Source organism: Leucopleurus acutus (genome assembly GCF_964270905.1).
Source record: "Leucopleurus acutus genome assembly, chromosome: 11".
Lineage (NCBI taxonomy): Eukaryota > Metazoa > Chordata > Mammalia > Artiodactyla > Delphinidae > Leucopleurus > Leucopleurus acutus.
Window position 1 is genome coordinate 77,642,083 of NC_139152.1, and position 24,040 is coordinate 77,666,122.

General features: G+C 42.1%; 1 protein-coding gene across 1 annotated transcript in view; it reads left to right on the top strand.

Moving 5' to 3' along the window:
- Positions 1–24,040, top strand: part of PLXNC1 (plexin C1) — a 139,695-nt gene that overhangs the window by 51,108 nt on the left and 64,547 nt on the right. Inside the window, exons 5-9 of the mRNA XM_082850161.1 lie at positions 3,335–3,449; positions 11,213–11,360; positions 14,697–14,784; positions 16,799–16,901; positions 17,042–17,143. Coding sequence (XP_082706287.1) covers positions 3,335–3,449; positions 11,213–11,360; positions 14,697–14,784; positions 16,799–16,901; positions 17,042–17,143 — 556 coding nt within the window. The remainder of the gene's footprint in view (positions 1–3,334; positions 3,450–11,212; positions 11,361–14,696; positions 14,785–16,798; positions 16,902–17,041; positions 17,144–24,040) is intronic.

A 24,040-nucleotide genomic window follows, 5' to 3' on the forward strand; every position in this document is an offset into this window, starting at 1 on the left:
TTACGAGTTAGGGGTCTGGGAGGGTTGGTCCACGTACTCGAATGGTGTGAGTGACAATCTCAAACTCTTATTATTTTGAATAGGTTAAGCTCTACAGCAGAGTTTATGAGCAAGCCTGTTAAATAGTTTCATTCACTAAATTGCATCCACGGTTCTTTAACCTAGCAAAGGTTTTTTTAAATTAACTTTTGGGTTTGGGGATTTTTTTTTTTTCTTCAGGCAGTTTTTTTCTTTGCATTTGAGCTGGCTCTGTTTCCTAATTTGCAAGTAGGCTAGTGTCTGCACATTGGCCTTATTTTGTAGGCAAGAGAGCTAGCTGGAAATAAGGACTAGAAAAATAAAATACTGGTTGGGAGGCGTAGGACTTTTGGAGAGATCCTCCGTAGAGAGTGGGGCAATAGCATAAGATAAGAAAAGCAAACATATCTCTGCCATTTTTTTTCCAGAATGCGCTCATTCTAATTTGAATCCCATTTTCCTCCTATCTGTGGCCTGAAGAAATTGTAATGAAGCCAGTTAAGAAATCAGCCTATTTGAGAGGGCTTCATTGAGGATCCGCCTCACCGAGAGTCGAGTCTGACAATGAGATTTTAATTGTATTTGGGCAAAGGCTTAAGTGTCTATGCACTTGACCCTTGCTTTCGTGGATGATGTATAGGAATAAGAGTGATGGCTTTCAAAAGGGACCATTTCAAAGTAACTGGTTTTGTTTACTAAAACGTGGGAGCTGTAAGATCTGTTCCCCCTCCTGAAGAAATTTGTGTGGGTAACGTGCTGTCGTGAAGATTTTATAATCTGCCGTACTGGAGAAGTAATAAGATATTGTTGTTGGTTGACCATCTGGTTATTCATTCTTGGTGTCACAGTTTGCTTTTTTATTTTTTTATTTTTATTTTTCAGCTGGTGAGAAGCAAGGAATGAGAGTTTAGAAATCTCAGAGGTGTTTTATAAACCAGGAATTTATGTTTAGTTGCTTAACATGGTTAAATTTTGTTTTCACCTTATACAAAATAGGAATTGAAAGGTCTATGTATATATATTTTTTCTTCTTTTTTTTTTTCCCCCCAAAAAGACAAACTGAAAACCTCAACTTCTAATTTGTTGCCTCTCTGGCCCCAGATTCAAACTTTTAGCTCACATTAAAGATAGTCTCTTGACTGCAAGTATAAGTCAGACATAAATCATAAGGAAACTCTAGAAAGAAAAATCACCTACAGAAAGGACCTGTAGAGATTTCATGTTTCATCCATTCATTCAAAAATATTTATTGAAACCCTAGTATTTGCATACCATGCTGCCAGACACTGAAGGATTTATAGAAGAAATATTAAAGACATTTCCCTTTCCTTTGAGGATCTTACAGCTTACTTGGGGGGAAATGACATAGACATATGAAACAGTTAGGCTGTAATTCAAGGCAGCATATGATTAAATACCCAAATGTGTGGTGCTGACAAGAGATGCCATAGGAGGTCAGAAAAGGGAGTGATAATTCAGTGGCACTACCGTTTTCTGCCTACAAATTGGCAAATTGTAGCACTATTTGTATGAAATATTTTACACTTGTTTTTTTGGCAGCCTTAGGCCTTGACTCCCAGGCAGTATTAAGAGCCTACAGAAATATTTGTACGCCAGTCACTCTAGAACTGACTTTTTTCTCTTTTTTGTTTTGCCTTTTTTTAGGCAGAGGAAGTGCCTTATACAAACCAGAATGCCTCTGAGAGGCAGGTAGTTTTTGACAGTCATCATCACTTCCAAATACAAAATAGGAAGCCAACCTCATCATTCCGTGTTTCAATCCAGCCGTACGCGTACCTCCATTGCAAACTCTCCCTGATGTTGAAAAGGAGGTTTAATTTGCACTTAATGTCTGTGATGGACGAACTAGTCATCAAGGGTCAGGTGAATTTATGGCTTTGGAGAATTGCTGATGAAAGTCCCCGCGGTCATGAGAAGGAGAAGGAGATGACACAGGTGGAGGAGAGTTTGGGCGCAGATGTGCTCCCTGAAAGCAGGGCTCCCCAGGATGGTAGAATATGATGACACGCTGAAAGTATTGCACTTGGGGGTGATGGTTAATGAAACTCGCTGGCTTCCTGTTCTATTTTTGTCATATTCAAATTAGCTCAGCGCTCAAAGATGAAGCCATGGGGCCTAAATTCTTAAGAATTAAAAAAAAGAGAGAGAGAAGAGGAAGAAGAAGAAATAAAATGCTTGTGAAGTCAAATGCACTGTTGGGGACCACACCTCACTCCACTCACATCCTTTCAGGGACTCCCCAGAGCTGAATGTGGTTATTATTTAGTTGCTTTTCAATCTCACATGATTCATGAATTTTCGTTTTTTTTTAAAACTTACTGTCACTAGTTCTCCTCCACCCCTTCGTTTTAACCTTGGGCCTTGAGGAGGCAGAGGTAACAGATGTTTTGTTCTTTTCCTTGATACCGTTCAGGGGACGTCTGTGGAGCCCAACACCATTCGGAAATCACAGGGCCCTTGGTGTTCATTCTTCTTGTTAAGTTGGCGGCCCTGCTGGTGAGGCAAGAGTTTCCGAGTTCGCGTGACCTAGAGTGACAGAGACAGGCGTCAAGCAAAGCGGTGATCTCACCTTTCAGCTTATGATGGTGTTTATCAAAGTAGTTGGCCCTGAAAAAAAAAAAAAAAAGTAGTTGGCCCTGACCCCAGCTTAACATTTATTTGGGGGCATCCTCTGAGCTGGCCGACTTGGCAAAGCGGCCCTGGCAAATGTTTTACCCAGTATCTTTTGATATAATTTGACATCTGTCGAAATAAATGTTATGTAGCAGATGGTTCTGGAATGCCTTATCAAATTCTTGGGAAGACTCTGCCCTTGCAATATGTTTATTTGATTATCATACTGCAAAGCACAAAATGGTCGCTTTCATTTTTCTTTAACAACAAAAAAAGTTACACAATGGGTTGATATTCTAGAAATGAATCACAAACCTAAAATGTATACAATGTGTAAACCCTTTCTTGAGCTGTTCTGTACCAGGTTTTTCTGAAGGGGGCTCTTTAATTGTAGGATGCAGGAGAAGCTGTGTTTTGGATGTATTTGGCAGTGTTATCTTGAGAGATGGCTCAGGAGTCTAAGTTCAACATGTCCACATTTGTTCTCTGCTCTGAGACATGATGGAAAAAATGCTCTGCTGGTTTCCTGTTGCTTTTCATGGTTTTTGCATCGTGTTCTTATTCTTTCTTGAAATCAGTAATCCACTATATAAAGCCTGGCATTTTGAACCGAAGCCAAGTATGAGAAAGTTTTAACTGATGCATGTGTGCTGCTACCCCCCTTTTTTTTCTTTTTTGATAGGTGTACTTTTAAAGAAGATTGTGTGCATTTAAAGAACTCAGAAAACTGGCTGGATATTTCATCTGGAGCTAAAAAGTGCCCTGAAATTTACCTATTTCGAAGCAGTAAAGATAAGGTAAGAGGAAAGATTTTTAATTGGTCTCTACTGTCTCATTTTACACAACTGACGCCAGCTTCCTTCTGTGTGTAAAATATCCATTAGTGATCAAATAAGCTTAGTTATGAGATCCTCATTATCAAATTTTCAAACTCATTTAGTTAACTGATACTTAATGCCCACCAGATGCCATACACTCTGCAAGGTGATGGGGAGGTAGCAGAGAATAAGACACATCATGGGCCTGCCCTCATGGAGTTTGTCATCTTACGCAGCTAAAGATGACCTTTATTTGTTGAAATTAAGGAAAAGATGGGCTACTAATGTCGCAGAAAAATACATTGATAGGGACTTCCCTGGCGGTCCAGTGGTTAAGACTTTGCCTTCCAATGCAGGAGGTGCGGGTTGCAATCCCTGGTTGGGGAGCTAAGATCCCACATGCCTCGTGGCCAAAAAACCAAAATGTAGAACAGAAGCAGTATTGTAACAAATTCAATAAAGACTTTTAAAAATGGTCCACATCAAAAAAAAAAAAATCTTTAAAAAAAAACCCCACATTGATTAAAAAAGAGAAAAAAAATAAGTTCAGATTCATGGTCAAGATTCCTTAAATGTGTCTTAAGTGTCGAATTTTGTTGTTTTATGGTTTCTTTTCCTGATGTGTTCAGACTTCTCTTGACAACTGTCTTATGTGCATGGCTTCAGGTGATGTTGATAGAGAGGGAGAGAAAGCAATGTGGGCGGTGAATATCGCAAGGGGGGGGGGGTTCCCTGGAAAGTCCATGGGCTCTTGCTATGGCAGTACCGCCATGGGCAGCACAGCAGCCCTGTCATTGGATGAGAGAAAGGTAGCAACGTGAGCATATTCAGGCATTTTCTGATTCACATACCAACTGCGCCCCATGGGAGAATGGAATTCCTGCCTTGCAGTCTCGGTGGCTGGAAGGAGACATTTTCTCCCTAATTACAGCTCTTGTATTATGGATAACTGTACAGAATCACCATCAGCAGCCTTGACCTGTCTGTCGAGCTCACTCTGTTTTATTTGAATGCCACATTAACAAGGAGATGGGTCACTTTCTCTTTCCCCTTACACTTTGCCGTTTCAAATAGCAAGAACCGTACCACTTAAGATGATTTAACATTTAATAAAGGAGAGCCAGAGCACTTAATGAGAGATAAATAATAAAAAGAATCAAGCTTTCAGGTCATAACTGATCAGAACTCATGGATTTCAAGTTATCTGACTGTTGTCACTTTCTGTTGTCCTCGTGTGGGTGGCAGTGTGGAGGATGGGTGGGGGGGGGGGGGCAAAAAAAACCTGTCGAAGCCTTCATCCAAGCCTCCATCAGCCCTGCACCAGAATGAATAGATTCTGTGAAAAGGATGCTTACGCATCTAAGTATAGGTATGGCCAAACTTTTCTTTCTCTTATCAGTCTGCGGAATAGCCGACTTTAGTGCTGATAGAGACTGGTAGAAAATACCATGATCATTGAATACACCCAGGACTCCGATGAGTTAAGATTACACAAAGCTTTTTTTCTTTTATCATTTTGAAAATGTTAAGGGTAGTACTTCGGCTCAGTGAGGTGAGGGAAAGTAACTTGTTCATTGACTGAAAAGTGCTGCTTACACAATTTGCTGACCTATCTTTGGGTTCACTAGTATAAGTTAATCACCATTCACATCTAGTCTGGAACATTACAAAAAATGTTTACCACCCAGAGAACTATGGGTGCTTTCTTCCCCACCCTGAGTCCCACTGTGGTTTGCCCTAATCCCTCTAGAGTCTTCCCACAAAGCCATTACCTCACTCTCTCCAGCTAACCACCACTCTCAAGGTAAAGGAGATACGAGTTTAGTAATTTGAGTAAAGCTATTCTTTGAACCCAACTTTGGGCTGATTATTTTAGTAATTTCGATAAGATGTCAGTCTCCATTTCTTGGTCATATTATTTCAAAATATTTCCTATCTTGATTGTTAGCTGTGACTTGTCTGAAAGTCTTAGATCTTTGGTTATTTAAATAATTCCTTATCCCAGACCCATAGAGATGGAAGTCTATGGTTTTCCCCGATTCTATCTATTAGCTTGGTTCAAAGAGTGTTTGCTCACTGCCCATCATATACCTAATAACATTCTAGTAACTTCCGTGGTATGGGAAAAAAAAGACCCATATAGTACAGAGACTCTGTTTCCAAGAAGCTTTGTCTCTTTACACAAGACAATGAGAAGACAGTGTATCCTCATCCTCGTTATGAAATTGGCATTAAAAAGAAAGAATTAGAGCAATTCCAATTGTCTTGGAGGGACTTCATGAGATTTTGTTGAGTAAAAACATCAAGATGCAGAAAAGTACGTATAGCATGATCTTGTATTGATCCAAAAAATGTCCCTGTGTATGTTCATGTATGTATGGCTCTATATGGTCATTTGAGCATGGAGAAAAACATGGAAGAATTCGTGCTAGGTTGTAAACATAGGCTCCCCTGATGGAATGATTCATGTGGTGGAGGAAAGGTCAGAGACAAGTAAAAAAAAAACAAACAAAAACACAAACAACTGAAATCCTCATACACACAGACAAACACAAAAAGGGATGCGTGACATCTCATTTTGCATTATGTAAAATTATATGTTTGTATACCTATAAAGAGATTTTTAACAGTCAGTAAAAATGGCTTATACTGATAAAAACAGAAAAAATGTAGGAATAAAAGTATTTCCCACAAACAGCATGGTTCCTAAAGGAGAGACTAGAAATGTTCTTTTACACATCAGAACAGAAACATCAATTCCATCACTGATGCAACCAACATTGTTTCTAAAGTTGTGTCCCGTGTAGTAATACAAGAAACAAGTAATAGAAATAATTATTAGAATGGAATAGACAAAAATATCATTATTTGCTAATCTTAAGTGGTTGTATATCTGTAAAATCTAAATATATTAGCTTTTAAAACTTTAATTGTTCAGTAAACATTCAAGTAACAATAACCTTACTACATGTAAGACAAACTGTTAACATCCATTAATAAAAGATCCCATTCATTAAAAACAACAGAAGTGCTCAGGCACAAACTTGAAGAATGAGGTATATACCCTGTATTTTAAAATAATTTTTACTAGGAGATACATGTTGAAGCCAGCTACGAAAATAGTGATTTTGGCTATGCGACAGCTTGTCTTAAGCAATAGTAATAGTAATTAGATAGTGAGGCAGTGGTCTATTGATGCTATTTATAATTCATAATAGGAAAACCTTATCAATTAAAAGCATAAGCAAATATAAAAACAAAGACACATAAGGTATTTTCTTGGAAGATATGAAAAACATCTTAAATGTATCCAGACATATACTATGTTTCTTGGTGGGAAGAGATCATAAAAATGTCACTACTTCCTCAATCTATTTTCTAGATTTCATGCCATCCCAGTGAAAATTTGAATAGACTGTCTTAAAATTAATATAAAGTTCATCTGGAATAATAATATGAACTGGTCAAGAATATCCAAGATATATCTTGGAAAAATAAAATTATTTAAGCAAGACCATTTCCATATGATTGTAAACACATATATAGTGGCAATAATTTGGCCCATGACTCTGGTTTAAAAATAGGAATATAGATCCATGGAATAGAGTAGAAAGCGCAGAAATAGATGTAAAAATTTTGGGGCTTCCCTGGTGGCACAGTGGTTGAGAGTCCGCCTGCCGATGCAGGGGACACGGGTTCGTGCCCCGGTCCGGGAGGATCCCACATGCCGCGGAGCGGCTGGGCCTGTGAGCCATGGCCGCTGAGCCTGTGCGTCTGGAGCCTGTGCTCCGCAATTGGAGAGGCCACAACAGTGAGAGGCCCGCGTACCGCAAAAAAAAAAAAAAAAAAAAAAAAAAAAGAAAAGATGTAAAAATTTTAAAGAGCATTATCGTAAGAGGAAACAGAAGAATTATTTCATGAAAGTTGATGAAGTAACTGGCTTACAATGTGGAAACATAGTTTAATTCACCTTTTTTACTTTAAATATAAAATAAATTTTAGGCTAATTAAGAAATTCATCTAAAAACCTAACAAAGTAACTGAGCATCAGATAATTTGGAAGTATAATTTTCTGGCTCTGAAGGAATATATTCTGTAATAGCAAGAGAAAAATATTCATATACTTGACTTTTTAAAAAAATCTATACAAGGAAAAATAAGAGATGACTAAAGCACATACTTCGGGAAAAACATTTATGACAGGCAAAATATTAATCGCTAGATATGAAAGCTAGGAGAAAGTAAAAAGAAAAATCTAGAGACACCAAAAAGTAAGTGGGCAGAAGTGTATATTCTCACAAGAGGAGGTTTAGAGGGTTGGATATAGATATGGAAGTATGTTCAGCTTCACCAGTTATCAAATAAGTACAAATTAAAGTGAAAATAAGGTTTGCTGACACCTAGTGATGGCGATGCCAATTAACACAACCTTTTTGGAAAGCAATTTGGCGATATGTTTCAGAAGTCATAAATATATTCATTCTGCTTGAAGCACTAATTCCAGGCTTAGGCTTCTGAAGAAGTAATTTGAAAGAAAACCCATAAGCTTACAGATGTTATTGCAGCGGCATTTATAGACTTAGAAACTTGGAAATAACCAAACTGGCAATAAGAGGAAAGCTTACGTAAAGTAAGGTCTGTCGATAGAATGATAGAATGTTATGCGGCAAGAAGTTCTTTGGCCCCATGGACATTACTAGCTAATTGACACTCAAACTTCATATCTCATCTGATTCTTTGGGTCTTCATTCCCTCTTTATCCAACTTAACTCAAGAAAGAGTTATTAACTTGGCAAGGATTCCCACGCTGGGTTCATCAAGCCAAGGTATCAGCTTTTTAACCATGCTTGCCTGGAAGCCAAAGTCGCACAAAAATACCTTCAACTCCCTGGCTTCTTCCACAGCTTGAAAACTTCTTCCACAGCTTGAAGACACTTACTGTCTCCTATTTTCAGATCAACGCCAACTTCTGCCCCATTGTTCCCCTGAAACTGAACTCCATGGAGCCATTCCAGCAGACACTATAAGCCCTCATCTTACTTGGCCTCTTGGCTGCATTCTTGAAACTCTGTCTTCCATCACCTTCCATGGCGCACCTTCTCCATGCTGTCTTCCTTCCTTCTTGACTATGCCTCGACCTCCTTTGCTGGCTCCTTCTCTCCCTGACTCTAAATGTTGGAGTTATTTCAGCCCCAGGTTTGGCTCTTCCTCTCTTCTGACTCTGTACTTTGTCCACAGACAATCTTATCCACTCCCATGGCTTGATATACCATCTATATGTCGATGTCTCCTTTAGCTGCCACCCAGATTGCTTCTGGGCTCCAGGCTTATTATATCTTCTTAATTATCACACGAGCATCTTGAACTACACACATCCAAAAATTGAAGTCTTGATTTTCCCACCCAGGGTCTGCCTCCTGCTCGTGTGTCCCACTGCAATATACAGTACCTCTGTGTCCAACCATTTGCTTACCACATCCACATGCCCCACTTCCAGTCCTGCCCCATGCTACCTCTAATGGGTATATTGAAGCTGTCAATTCTTTCCATTTCTACTGTACCATCCTAGCCCAGGCTTCTAGCATCTCTTAATGATCTCCATCCCGTGTGACCCTCCGGTTTTCATCTAGCAGACTTTCCCACACTTCTGCTAGACTATAAGCTCCTTGAGGGCAAGGACGGTAGCTGCTTGCTTCACTGAAGTAATCAGTGCCTTGTGCAGCACATGGCACCTCCTAACAGCTTGATAAATGTTTATGGAATAAATTAATGCAATGATTACAGTTATGTAAATGCTATGTATATGAGAACCGGAAGGCAATGTGGAAACTTTAAAACAGCTAGTGAAAATAGGACTTTAACAAGCCTTCCGGTGCTTTTGTTATGATGTTTGAGCAATGAATTCAATTTAAGACATACATGTGTACAGGATAACAGGTGATAACGGTCATGCGCTGAGATGTGCGGTACAGGGAGGAATGCAGGGGTGAAGCATGCGTGAGAGTTCAGCCAGGTGTTGAAGATGAGCTGCTGGGGATGGTCTGGGGTTCAGTAATATGTTCAGGTCCCCTGGAGAGGGTTAGACTTCAGTCCAGTGGAAGTTGGACTCTAAGAACTTGCGTTCCAGCATGATCCTATGGCTCAGAAACAGGATTTTTTGAAAATGGAAAGATGGGGGTGAGATCCCAGGGCTAGAAGAGATTTAGCAAGCATATCAGAAGATGAGAGACAGTGGTCTTAGCTGGCTGTGCAGAGTCTGGGCAGAGGTCTGAAGTATAACAGAAGATGGACACCTATCACTCTCCATCGTGGGTGATAAGGTTACCACTTCCTATGGTCCCAGCTTCCTAAAATTTAGCCCACCTCCTCACCAGATCCCCTGCATGCACGTGATGCAGAAGTGGTCTCCCACTGGCGTATTATTTTTAACTTTCCTTTTCTTTTCTTCTTCTTCTTCCTCTTTTTCCTTCTTTTTCCTTCTTTCCTTCCTCCCTCCCTCCCTCCCTCCCTCCCTCCTTCCTTTCTCTCTCTCTTTCTTTCTTTCTTTCTTTCTTCTTCTCCTCCTCCCTCCTAAACATAAACAAATGAAAAAAAATTGTGTATTTGGATGAGAATACTTAATATCATAAAGATATAAAATCCCCTAAAATGAATGCATATATTAGTACAATTCCAGTTAAACTCACAGTCCCCACACCCCATTTGCCTAAAATGATCTTAAAGTTCATATGGAAGAATAATGTTTAGGAAATGCTAAGAAAATTATGAAAATAAAAATAGAGAGAGTTGGGCTTCCCTGGTGGTGCAGTGGTTGAGAGTCCGCCTGCCGATGCAGGGGACGCGGGTTCGTGCCCCGGTCCAGGAAGATCCCACATGCCGTGGAGCAGCTGGGCCCGTGAGCCATGGCCACTGAGCCTGTGCGTCCGGAGCCTGTGCTCCACAGTGGAAGAGGCCACGGCAGTGAGAGGCCCACGTACCGCAAAAAAAAAAAAAAAGACAGAGTTGCCATAAATATATTTAAATCCACAGTAGTAAAAATTTGATGGCATTGGAATAGAATTAGATCAATAGATAATTGGAACAGTGCGAAGTTCAGAAATAGCTTGCAGGTATATGGTGATTTAATATATGACAAAAGGGGTAGTTCAGTGGGAAAAGGAATTTTTTTTTTAGTAAATGGTTGTGACATAGCTGATTAACCATCTGGATAAAAATAAAGTTCGACCCTTATCTTACACTATACATAAAAATAAATTCCAGATGGATTAAAGACATAGTTTAAAAAATGAAGCAACAAAGATGGTGGAACAATATTATATTTGTCCACAAGCAAGACTTTGGGAAGAACTTTATAACCAAGACAAGAAACCCTGCATTTGATTACATAAAAACACATTGTGTAGGGTAAAAGATAACACACATACAAATTGCAAGACAAACAGATCAGGAGAAAATATGTCAGAAATATGACAGATAAAGATTAATATCTGTACTATACAGAGAGCTCTTAAAATTGATAAGAAAAATACACACAAAGCAGAAAAAATGGTCCAAGGATATGAAAATGCGATTCACAAAAGAGCAAATTAAATAGCCAACAAAACATCTCTTTCTTTATATTGGCAATCTAAGAAATTCTCCTTCTATGGCAAGTCAGAGGTGAGTTCATTTAAGGCTCTAGGATGGATGGAAATGATGGAAAAAGACCATAATTTGGTTCCTGAAATTTCTTCCCCACACAGACGACTGTGACTGTGGTGGGAAGCTTCTCTCCAAGACACTCGGAGTGCATGGTGCAGAACGTGGACACCGGCAGGATGCTCTGCAAGGGTAAAAGTGTATCCAATGAGACCTGCACCTGCAGCATCCCGACCAGAGCAACCTACAAAGGCAAGTGGACTCTTGCTGTTTTTTGTTGTTGTTGTTGTTGTTAGAAAATGAAGCAGGCAGGAGAAACTTCTGAGTCCAGATTGCCCAGGAAACAAGTTAAATGACAGAATCTGAATAGTCCCACGCTGTAGACTCTCTCTCCCCCTACCCCTTGCTTCGCACTTTTCTCCTCAGTCCCGCTCACCTCTGCTCCACTCATCACAGGAGTGCAGGATCCCACAGTCACATGTGGCTGGAGAATGACAGAGGATGGTAAGTTGGTTAGGTGAGTGGAGTCAAGCCAGAGACCTTTGGGCTGACCTTACGTGGATGGTTCAGATAATTCAGAGATCTGAACATCTGGGAATGCCCTTGATGAGATGAGGAAACAGAACGGCCAATATTTTATCATCTTAAGTTCATTGCATTCATACAGGAAGTATTTATTGAGCATCTACGTGCCAGACACTGTGCCAAATGGTAGGGAGTCAGTGACCAAAAACACTCACCTGGTCCTTGTTCACAGTATTTAGAGCCTCTTGGGGTAGAGATGAGTAAACAGCACCTTACAGTGCAGTGGGTAGCATGCAGGGAACATAGCACACCGTGGGAAGCACATGAAAAGGGCACCTAACTGGACTTGGGGGGGCAGGTGAGGGTGCAAGGAAAACTTTCTGGAGGATGAATAGGGTTGAGCTGGACAAAGAAGAAGGGGAAGAGTAGTGCAGTCAGAGAACAACTAGTGTGATGGCCAAAAGGAGAGAAGAAGCTTTGTCTGAGGAGCCAGAAGAGGTTCTATATGGCCAAGGCAAATAAGGTAGAAAGCAGAATGATAGAAAATGGATACCAAAGAAGGTACAAAGTGTCTGGCACAAAGTAGCCATTGATGATCAATAAATTTCTGTTGAATGAATGGCTGCAGGTGGAGAATGGGACAGGAGGAGGGAAGGGCTGAGTTCTGAAAGGTCGGAGGGAAGGGAAGCTGTGGCAGTGACCGGGTGATGGGACTGAGAGCTGAAACTGTTGAAGACAGGTAAGGGTGGAGCGAAGTGGGTGGATTCAAAGGATGGTTAGGAGTTAATACAATGGACAGGCTGAGGATTCATGGGTCCCTCTGGGGCTCATGAATATGAATATGCGATTCACAGGTCTTGCTCACCTGTAACGTAAGCTTCGGAAGTATTTGATTTTTTTTCTTCTTCTTTTTTTTGCGGTACGCGGGCCTCTCACTGCTGTGGCCTCTGCCGTTGCGGAGCGCAGGCTCCGGACGCGCAGGCTCAGCGGCCATGGCTCACGGGCCCAGCCGCTCCGCGGCACGTGGGATCTTCCCGGACCGGGGCACGAACTCGCGTCCCCTGCATCGGCAGGCGGACTCTCAACCACTGCGCCACCAGGGAAGCCCCGGAAGTATTTGAGATCACCTTGGAAAGCTAGTTGATTGCTTTTTAAAATTTTTTTAAATCTTTTTAAAAAAACTTGAAATATAGTTGATTTACAGTGTAGTTGATTGTTTTTACAGCCTCCGTCAACTGAACCCAACCCTTTGTCTGCCCTTTTCTCTGGATGCCTTCCATATTCTGAGCAGGCAAACAAAACCACTTCCCACCTCTTGCATTCAGCCAGCCAGTGGCCATTGCCAAACCTTTGTCTGTGGCCTGTAGTGGCTTTGCCTCTTTCACCAAATCCTGTCTCCCTTCTGCTTTGAAAAGTCACCTCTTCCGTATAGGCTTGACAGATTCTGCTCTAATCATCCCGATCGTTCCAGTACCCTCTGGGTTCCCCACCTGCACCCCAATCTTGGTACCCAGGTGCTGCATGGAACTTGAACCACTCAGAGGGTGTTTCCTTGACTATACTGTCACTGTGCTTTTTCACCTAAGTTATTTTATCTCTTCTAGAATAACTGCGAATGCTTCCAGAGCAGAGAGCATATATATTCGTTTCCTTGTGATATTTCCCAGTAGTGTTTTGTGCACAGTTGATACTCAGGAAAGTACAACTCTTGCTAGTCTCCATCACTGGACACTTGTTGATTCCATTGACATGTATTTTCACTGGGAGGCCCTCAGTACTTACTGTCCATATGTTCATGCTACTAACAGTTATCAAGTGTCTGTTCAAATGCTCTTGCTGAGAGGTCACGCCAGCCCTCCAAACCTTCTTGTCTTTGGAACAGAGGATTATCATTTCACATATACCCACTTTATGTGAGCAGAATTTTGTGTGGCATCCTGGCTTTCAGAATGAATATTCCTGCTGAAGAGAACCCCTTAAAGTAAGGGTTCTCAGACTTTTGGACTCATATACTAATAATAGTTCAGTTGAACAATGAGGGGTGCCAACAAAGTTAGGCCAACTTCTTAATTTGTCAAGGAAAGACTTTTCATTTTAAAAGCATCATCTGCTCTCCCCGTTAATTCATAAAAGGAAGACGATATTAATGCCAAAATGGGTGACAATGAAGATATCACAGAGTAGCACTGGTCCCTGGCCACAATAGGATTTGAAAGGCACCGCTCCAGGCTGCCACACCGAAACCTGGCTATACACAGTCAGTACATGGGGAGATTACAGACAGATTCCGGACATCCCCCAGCCCTGCTGAGTCAGCATATCTAGGAGTGTGGCTCTGGAATCTATGTTTTCATCAATTTCTCAAGTGATTCTGATACACAACCAGATATAGGGATCACCTGGGGTAGAGTATGTAAGTTAAAGAGGTACAGGAAATATGCCATTTCTCTCATGCTGATTTAGCAGAGTTTTTATCTTATTACTTTATTCTTCGGGGGTTTTCGAACCCATGGGTAGGTTTTCGAAAGCAAATAAGAAAACCTTCATCATAGATTTGGCAACGGTTGACTCCAAGAAGATCATGGCTCTCAGCCCATGGGAACCACACTTTGGAGTTTGTTAGGTAAATATCCGTAGCATGGATTTTTCTGAAGGTGCAGGATTTCTTCTCTAACATTCCGGTTATCATGTTCTAGGCAGTTCTTGCTCGGTGACTTGTTTTATTCTTATGCTGTGGCCAATTACAAGCTGAGATAGTGATCCCAGGGAGAGTATGAGCTGTAAATGGGCTGTGAAATGGCTTTTTCTTAGCGATTATCCGTGGGAGGCCTGGAACGCTAGGTGGGCCCGGGTCTGTTTGGAGGCGTGTGCTGTGCACTTCGGCTGCCTGACGTGAATGGCCCCCGGGAAGGAGCCACGTACTGATTGAAATGTTAGCGAACAGCTGGCACACCCCACCCTCTTTGTGGAGGAGGCAAAAAATATTTAATTTTTGCATTTACAGCTTTGCTTGACGATAGCAGGGCTCCACCGTCAATGACTTCTTTTTCCCCTTTGCTCCAGATGTTTTAGTTGTCAACGTGACGTTCTCCTTCAGCTCCTGGAGTGTGTCAAAAAGATTCAACTTTACCAACTGCTCATCATTAAGAGAGTAAGATTTTATTTAACATGTGAATATTCTCTCGTTGGTTTTAATGTATTTATTTGCTTTACTCTTCGATTTCCTAAAGACCTCTTTTGTGGAGGAGAACTTTCCAAGGTGCCTTTTGGAGCACGGCCTAACGGGAGACAGGAGAGCCCCTGAGCTAATAAGCTGACTTGTTCAAGCCCTGCCAAGCGAGGTGGAGCAGAGAAGAGGCCGACAGCTGTGCTTGGGTGTATTTTACCCACAGGGAAATGCATCCCTCCAGCCAAGCGGTGGCCTTGAAGTAACAGGCGAAGGGGTGCCGCTAGGTTCTCACCTGATCAGACTGGCTTTGGGAATTTGAGTCAAGGAAGAGAGTCTGAGCATGAGATAAGGGGAAGTCACGGTCAAGGAGAAGCACAAGAGGAAGTCTCTGTCATCAAAAGAACATGTTAATTGTGACCCACGTTTTTGTACTGCGTTTGGCCCTGTTGAGCTACGTACCCCCCTGAGTTAGGACCACACTTCACTCCTTGCTTCTAAAGCAGACGGAAGACAGAGGAAATATGTCTCCCAGATTCCTGGTTTTCCAGCTGCAAGATGGGATGGATGTTCCCATGGAAACAGTGGGAAGCTGTATTATTAGTGATTCTATAGCTCTTTCAGTGGTTTGCTTGACCAACTGTGTGAGTACCAAACGTGGGTTTCTTTGGGTCTGGTCTGGGAACCATTGTTTCTTCAGGGTAAAGGCATTTGAACTCGATGCTGAGTTGGGAGGTCACCCTACAGCTATATGAACAGGAGCCGCTGGACTTCACCTTTACCACCGCGGCACTTTGAAAGAGGGATTGAATTCAGTGATTTCTAACAAGCAGAACGAATTCAGGGAGGAAAAACACCAAACTTGATACAGAGAGTCCATGAAAATGGGGAAAAAAAAGAAAAAGGGGGAGAGTTACATAGATCTGTGTAGCTCAAGGAGAGTTTAAACAGAACACAGCTCCTGCACCCACGCCTGTAAGGCCTGGTGAGAGGAAGCGCCCTGCCCCAGGTCCGCAGCTAGGTAATTAAGAACCAGACCTCAGACCCACAGCTCCCCAGAGGGGGAGCACCCTTTCCTTGGGTACCTACTTCCCCTTCGAAAAGCACTTAGTAAAGTCATCACACTTGAGGGGTAGCGATAAGAGCGCACGTCACAAACCTGCTTCTAGCGCACTTCGGTGGCGGGTGAACCCTTAGGCGAGTCTGTGCTTTCTTCTCCCACCGAGACTGCCATTTCTGTAGGTCAGAGTCTCAGGATGCCTTGGCATTTCTGGAACAATACATGAAATGCACATGTGTCCCCTCTCCCTGATCTAGTCCTCTCACTGTCCCCGGACTGAGCCTTCCTTTTGCCTCCTTTGGCTACCTTTCCAAACCCACCTCGATTTCCATTTTTATTGTTCTTGCTTTAACACTGATTATCCTATTAAGTGCTTTTCAAGTCTTCCGCTGTTATCCATGCATGGTTGTTTGATTAGTAGACACAGTTCTTCCTTAATTTGATTAAAAAGCAAACACTGGCACCCTGTTTTCTCTGCTCGCCAGGTAGCACTTTTAGTTTCCCGTCTTCCAGGCATTTGGCAGTGTTTCTGCTCCAGTGAGTAAGGGTGGGTTTATGGGGGGGCTGGGGGAGATCAGTCTCCAGAGGGAAACTTACCTGAAGGTAGACAAATAGCAGAACTGGATTCAGAAACAGATTCAGTGGGTTCCTGTTATCTACTGACATACCCGGTGACCCCAGCTTCAGGTTTCCATGGCAACCCCCCAGCAAGTGTAATGATGGTCCGTCAGCCCCGAGGGCTGCCCAGAGCAGGGCATAAAGTCAGTACTATATCCCTAGCCCCAAAGGACTGTCCTCTCTCCCCTGGGTGCATCACAGTCTATCCAGGGATTTTTTTTCTTCTTTTAAATGCTCGCATGCAGCATCACAGAGGGAAATTCTAGGATATGAACGTTTTCCTAAAAATGCGGGAATTAAGTTGGTTTTCTGTGTTGCCAGATGCCCAGTATGTATTGGAACAGGCTGTGCTTGGTGTCAAAGTGAGAGAAAATGTATCCATCCCTTCGCAGCTTGCGACCCTTCTGATTACAAGAGGAACCAGGTAAGGTGACATTTTCACTATTACAGGGTTTAACCAAAAATAAATACTTGTGACCACCTAGCCCCAGCCTGTCTTTTGCCTTTATTTCAAACTTCGAATTTCCACCAGTTCGGGTGTTGAAGGGATATTCTTCATTTCAGGACCTCTGTCCAGTGGCTTCTGAGAAAGGGGCCCCACCCAAGACAGCAGGAGGAGGAGAATCCAAGGAGAAGACAAGTAACAGAACCACCCAGGGCTTGCAGGTCAGACCCTGTTTTCATATCGATAATGGGAAAATCCCCCTTTGAATGGCAATAACATCTCCTGCTACTTTGGGTTCCTTTTAAAAATTCCCTATTTTACTTTCTACCCAAATTCCCTTTTTTACCTTTGGTTTTTAACCAAGTTGCATTTAATTGGCTCAATACATCAGAAGCTGCACACTCGCATAAAATAAATTAAAAATCTGTAATTATGAAAAATGAAGTCCCGGTAAAAGTAAAATTTTAAATCTGACTTCGTGGCTCTCAGGGAGAGTTAGAAGGAAGTATAGAGCACACAGCACTGAGGGGATTTCAATGTTTAACCACATGTTATGATTGCATTTGGGGGGGGCGGGGTATGTGAGGCCTAGGCGTGTCTATGCAAAATATATAAACGAATCTCTTTGGATTATTTTTCTTTGCAGAGATGATCTAACCAGTAGTCAATAGTGTCAAAACAAAGAGTTGTGTCTATGTAATAAATATACATTTCTCTTCACTTCTCAAAACTGTTTTTCATGGAAAAATACTTTCCATGAAATTTCTTTGGAAATTCCTCTTATTTTCTTCACAGTAAATCACCAAGCTCAACTGACAGACGTGTTTGAAAAGAGAGAACATGACCATGTAAACATTTCTGGGTAGATGCATTTAGTACACAAATGCTGACTTCATTCATTTGATGGAAGTTAATTGAGCATCTACTATGTGGTGAAAAACAAAAAAGGACAAGTTCTTGTTCTTATTAACCTTGGGTCTAGTGGGAGCAGACAAATTAAAAACAGTAACATGTTTTGTTCTTAAAGGCTCAGTTTTCTGTTTCTTGGCTAATCTGTGGCTTTGATGTATCCATTTGCTGCTACTTAAGGTCAGGTGCCAATATAAATAAGTAGCACATTTGTAATCACTACCAAAATGTTGAGAGTAACTCTAGGTGAATTTAGTAACAAGCAAAGGGAATGTGAATCAAAATGGATTATGAAGTTAATTAAAGGCATTAGAAAAGCTTGGTGTGCCAGTATCTTCAGACTTTTATTAAAGTCTTTGAGGTTTTATTAAGTGATGAGCCGCATTTCTCTTCCCATTGGTTTATGAAACTAAGGCATAGTGACAGGTGTTTGAATCAGAAAGGCAGTGGCTTTTAAAAGAAAAAAATTAAACTTCTCTTTTGTTGTTGTTTCAGTTGTTTTTTTAAAATTTCGGTAAAATACACATAACATAAAATTTACCATATTTAAGTGTACAAGTTCAGTAGAGTTAAGTACATTCACGTTGTTGAGCAACCATCACCACCATCCATCTTCAGAACATGTTTCATCTTGCAAAACTGAAACCTCGTACCCATTAAACAATAACTCCTCATCTTCTCTTCTCCCAGCCCTGGCAGCTACCATTCTACTTTCTGCCTCTATGAATTTGACTGCTCTAGGTACCTCAGTTAAGTGGAATCAAACAGGATTTGTCTTTTTTGTGACTGGCTTATTTCACTTAACATAATGTCTTCAAGGTTCATCCATATTGTAGCATGGGTCAGGATGTCCTTTAAGGCTGAATAATGTTCCATTGTTTGTATATATTACATTTGTTTATCCAGTCATCCATTGATGGACACTTGAGTCGCATCCAGCTTTTGGCTGTTGTAACTCATACTGCTATAAACAGGTGTGTACAAACACCTCTTCAAGACCCTGTTTCAGTTCTTTTGGGTAGGTACCCAGAAGTGGAGTTGCTGGATCATATGGTAATACTATTTTTAATTTTTTGAGGAACACCATTCTGTTCTCCTTATCGCTCTGACGTTTTACATTCCCACCACCAACAGCGTATGAGCGTTCCACGTTCTTTCCAGCACTTGGCTGTTTTCGTTTTTTTATAGTATCCGTCTTCAGTGGGTATAAGGTGGTATTCTCTTGTGGTTTTGATTTGCATTTCCCTACTGATTAGTGATATTGAGACTCTTTTCATGTGCTTATTGGCCATTTGTGTGCCTTCTATGGAGAAGTGTCTATTCAAGTGTTTTGTCCATTTTATAATCAGGTTTTTTTGTTGCTGTTGAATGGTAGGAGGTCTTTATATATTTTGGATATCAACCTCATATCAGATATATGATTTGCAAATATTTTCTCTTATTCCATAAGCTGCCTTTTCACTCTGTTGACTGTATCCTTTGATGCAGAGAGGTTTTTAATTTTATTGAAGTGCAGTTTATTTTTTTATTTTCTTGCCTGTGCTTTGGGTGTCATATCCAAGAAATCATTGCCAAATCCGACGTCATAAAGCTCTTATTCTAAGAGTTCTATAGTTTTAAGCCTTATATTTAGGTCTTTGATCCATTCTGAGTTAATTTTCATATATGGTGTAAGGTAAAGATCCAACCTCATGTCTGTGTGGGTATCCAGTTTTCCCAAGACTGTTTGTTGAAAAAAACTGTCCTTTTCCCCATTAAATATTCTTGGCACCCTTATCAAAAATCATTTGACTATATATGCAACAGTTTACTTCTATGCTATATATCCTATTCCGTTGGTCTGTATGTCTGTTCTATTTTGTAATAGGACACTGTTTTGTAATAAGTTTTGAAATCAGAAAGTGTGAGTCCTTCAACTCTGTTCTTCTTTTTCATGATTGTTTTGGAAGAAAAGTAATTTATTTTGAGGTAACTGTAGCTTCACATGTAGTTGTGAGAAAATAATACAGAGAGATCTCATGTATCTTTTACCCAGTTTCCCCCATTAGTAACATCTTGCGAAACAATAGCACAGTATCACAACCAGGATATTGACAGTGACAACAGTCAAGATCCAGAACAGCCCTGTCACCTCAAGTCTCCCCCACGTTGCCTGTCTATAGTCACACCCACTTCCTCCCTCCCACTCTCTATTTCTGACCCCTGGCTACCACTAATCTATTCTCCATTTCTATAATTTTATCATGTCAAAGACTTTAAACAAATGGTATCACCCAGAGGTACCCTTTGGGGATTGGCCTTTTTAACTCAACATAATTCTCTGGAAATTCATCCAGTTCTTTTTTTTTTTAATTTTTAAAATTTATTTTACTTTTGGCTGTGTTGGGTCTTCGTTGCTGTGCACGGACTTTCTCTGGTTGTGGCGAGCGGGGGCTACTCTTCGTTGCGGTGCGCGGCTTCTCATTGCGGTGGCTTCTCTTGTTGCGGAGCACGGGCTCTAGGCACGCAGGCTTCGGTAGTTGTGGTTCGCGGGCTCAGTAGTTATGGCTCGTGGGCTCTAGAGCGCAGGCTCAGTAGCTGTGGTACATGGGCTTAGTTGCTCCGTGGTATGTGGGATCTTCCCAGACCAGGGCTCGAACCCGTGTCCCCTGCATTGGCAGGCAGATTCTTAACCACTGCGCCACCAGGGAAGCCCCATCCAGTTCTTTTATGCATCAATAGTGTCTTCCTTTCTATCGCTGAGTCGTGGTTCAGACAATGACTTTTTACATTTTTATTTTAAAGGAAAAAGTAAGGTCACAGCATCCTGGTTTCCTGTATTGTGTCTTACGGAACCTTTTGACACTATGTGGTTAAAAGAACTGGGGCCACCAAGGGAGCAGGAGGCGACGGTAATGAACAAAGCCCAGACCTGTCTTCAGTGCTTCTCTGTGAATGACCTTTGTAGAAAGACATCTTTTATTTTTAATTAATTTTCATTGGAGTAGAGTTGATTTACAATGATGTGTTAGTTTCTGCTGTACAACAAATGAATCAGTTATACATATACTTATATCCACTCTTTTTAAAATTCTTTTCCCATATAGGTCATTACAGAGTATTGAGTAGAGTTCCCTGTGCTGTACAGAAGGTCCTTATTTTATATTGGGTTGGCCAAAAGGTTTGTTCGGGTTTTTCTTTAACATCTTACGGAGAACAAAACCTGAACGAACTTTTTGGCCAATTCAATGTATAGCGGTGTGTACATGTCAATCCCAATCTCCCAATTCACGCCCCCCCCCCCCCCCCCGCTTTCCCCATTGGTAACCATAGGCTTGTTTTCTACATCCGTGACTCTATTTCTGTTTCGGAAATAGGTTCATTTGTACCATTTTTTAAGATTCCACATATAAGCAATATCATATTGGAGAAAGACATCGTGTTGATGCTGAAATGTTTTCTTTAAATACGTGACTCAGTTGAGAAACTCAGTTTTGGTTAATAGGGAGTGGAGTAGTATTTGTCTCCGGAGGGATTTCTCATGCTTTGTGAGGCACTGCTGTCTTCTCATCGTCATGCGGAATGTGTAAATCCAGGTTTCCAGTTTGATTCTCATGCTGGCCTTGAATGAAGCACTGAACACTCTATTCCTAGCAGAGAAGCTTCGAGGGCTTTCATTCAGTGCATCGTCCACATCACATACATACCGAGTGCTTCCTCTGTGCCGGGCATGGGGACGCGAAATGTGAATGGTACAGACATAGTCTTGGGCTTCCTGATGCTGAGCTAGGGTTGATTCTTTCTGCAGGTTTGTTTATCAAGCACCTAGTAGATACCATTACACTGAGCTCCGTGGATACCACGGGGGGTGGGGCACATGTCTTGTCCTCAGTCTCAAGAATCTTATATGTACATGAGCACATAGATAAGAATACAAGATAAAAAAATATTAACCTAGGGAAGGTACCAGGCCGTATACAAACCCAGAGAACCTCTCTTGTGCCTGGGGCCTTGGCTTAGTCATTCCTGATTATTTAAACCCAGTGCCTGGCGGGTACAAGCGCTTAATCAGTGTGGTTGGATAAGTCTTTGATGGATGGATGGATGGATTGACACAAGATGGCATTTCAGCCAGTAGTTGAGGGAAGGGACACGTGGAGACAGAGGAGTGGGTCTTCTAAGCAGAGGGGCTAGCACTGCAGAAGCATAGTGGGTCACCAGAAAATTCCAGGGCACCCATTACGGGAGACCCTAAGTGATTCGATTTGGCTGGAGCAGAAGGATGCAGGAAATTATGGGACAAAACAAGATTGAGGGCTTCCCTGGTGGCGCAGTGGTTGAGAGTCCGCCTGCCGATGCAGGGGACACGGGTTCGTGCCCCGGTCCAGGAAGATCCCACATGCAGCGGAGTGGCTGGGCCCGTGAGCCATGGCCGCTGAGCCTGTGCGTCCGGAGCCTGTGCTTCGCAATGGGAGAGGCCACAACAGTGAGAGGCCCGCGTACCGCAAAAAAAAAAAAAAAAAAAAAAAAAGAAAAACAAGATTGAAATGACCCTGGAGCCTACACCAAGTACAGGGCTCTTCAAGACATTTTTTTTTAATGCATGAATTTGCTCATCCATGGATGTGGCATTTATGAGAGAGGGTTCCTGGCTCAACCCCTGTTATGCCCTGTTGCCCTCACACTGTTTCATGACCCTATGTCCCATCCCTTGACCGTGACCTAAAAGCACATATTGTCATGTACCAGGGGGCTGCGTTAGGAAAAGCATCACCAGAACAGGGAAAATAACTCAAAAATCTACATTTGTCCTTTGGATGGGAAGTATTTTCAGCTGTAAGGGCCAGTCTCTGTCAGAGACGGTTGGCCCTGTCGCCCTGCCCTAACCTCTTTTCCTTCCTTTTCGGAACAATCTTATATCTGGTGCCTCCACCTGCTGAGAGAAGAGGTGGCTGCTCTTCTTTCCTGTTGTCAAGGAAAGGTTGTGGAGATCTGTGATATGATGTTGTTCTAATATTTGTCACGCTTATCGCCGCCGGGTAGAAATACACCATACAAAATCATGTTCTCCTGCTCTCGGAGAATATATATTCTTTCTCTTCTTGTGACTTCTCTTCTCTTCTTCCTCCATCACTTTTGATTGCATTTTAACTTCTCACAGGCAATCCAAATCACCTCTTTCAGGGTCCTTGCCTTGAAAATGAAATCAACTTTTATTATATACCTTGTTGAGTAGCTTCTGTGGGCCTAGCACTGTGCTGGGTGCCGTGGGGTTCACTGCCAATTGCTCCTTTATTCACCCATTCGTTCATTCATTCATTCAAAAAGTGTTTATTAAACACCTACTGTGTGCTGGGCGGGTAGGCAAAGTGTGTGCCCTTTGGAGTTTACGTTGTAGAACTTATAATATTTTAAAGGAAGTAAGATTCATTTTCATGAAGCATCTGAGTGTGCACAACGGAAAAAGTTACGCACAGGAAGGCCAGAATGTGCTAAACTGAGTAGGTGACCCGTATTTGTGCAGCCTGTGCTATATCCTGAGCTCAAAGTGCCTCTTTATTTGAACCTCACAATGGACCTGTTTTCCCCATTTGATAGACAAGTGTTGACTTGCACAGGGTCAGTAGGTAGTAAATGACAGACATGCGATTTGAACCCAGGCCATCTGACTCCAGGGCCCACAGCTTTAATCACTGCTCTATACTGTGTGACCTCGGTGTAGTATTGATGATAGAAGTCAGTCTGGAAGGGACTTCTTCTCTTGGCATTAGGCTGGCACGGCCTGCCCCATCCATGGCCTGGGCAGGCTGTCAGGGCGGTGCATTAGCATTGAAGCCCTTGGGACGAGGTGGGTGGGCTGGGGCACAGTCAGAGTGAAGGAGTTGGACCCAGGCAAGGCTGGCATCTTTTCCAAGACGGGGAGAGCAGAAGAGCCTTCAGATGGGAAACTGAGGCCTTCAGGAGAGGGGAGTGGCAAGTGTCTCACGGTGAAGTTGCAACTCAGCAAGGGGGTGGGGTTTGAGTGGTGGGGTCTCTGCTAGAGGGGAGACGCTACCCTCCCTGGTCACAGAGTCCTGGGCACCCCGTCCGGGTCTCAGGAGTCCCATTCGGGAAGTTCAGTGACGAAGAGTAACTACTTTATAAACTGGCCTCGGCAGCCTCGCCTTCAAGTCCCCCAGGTCACAGAAGCAAGCCTTAATCTCTCTGCACAGGGCCTTGGTCTGTCACCT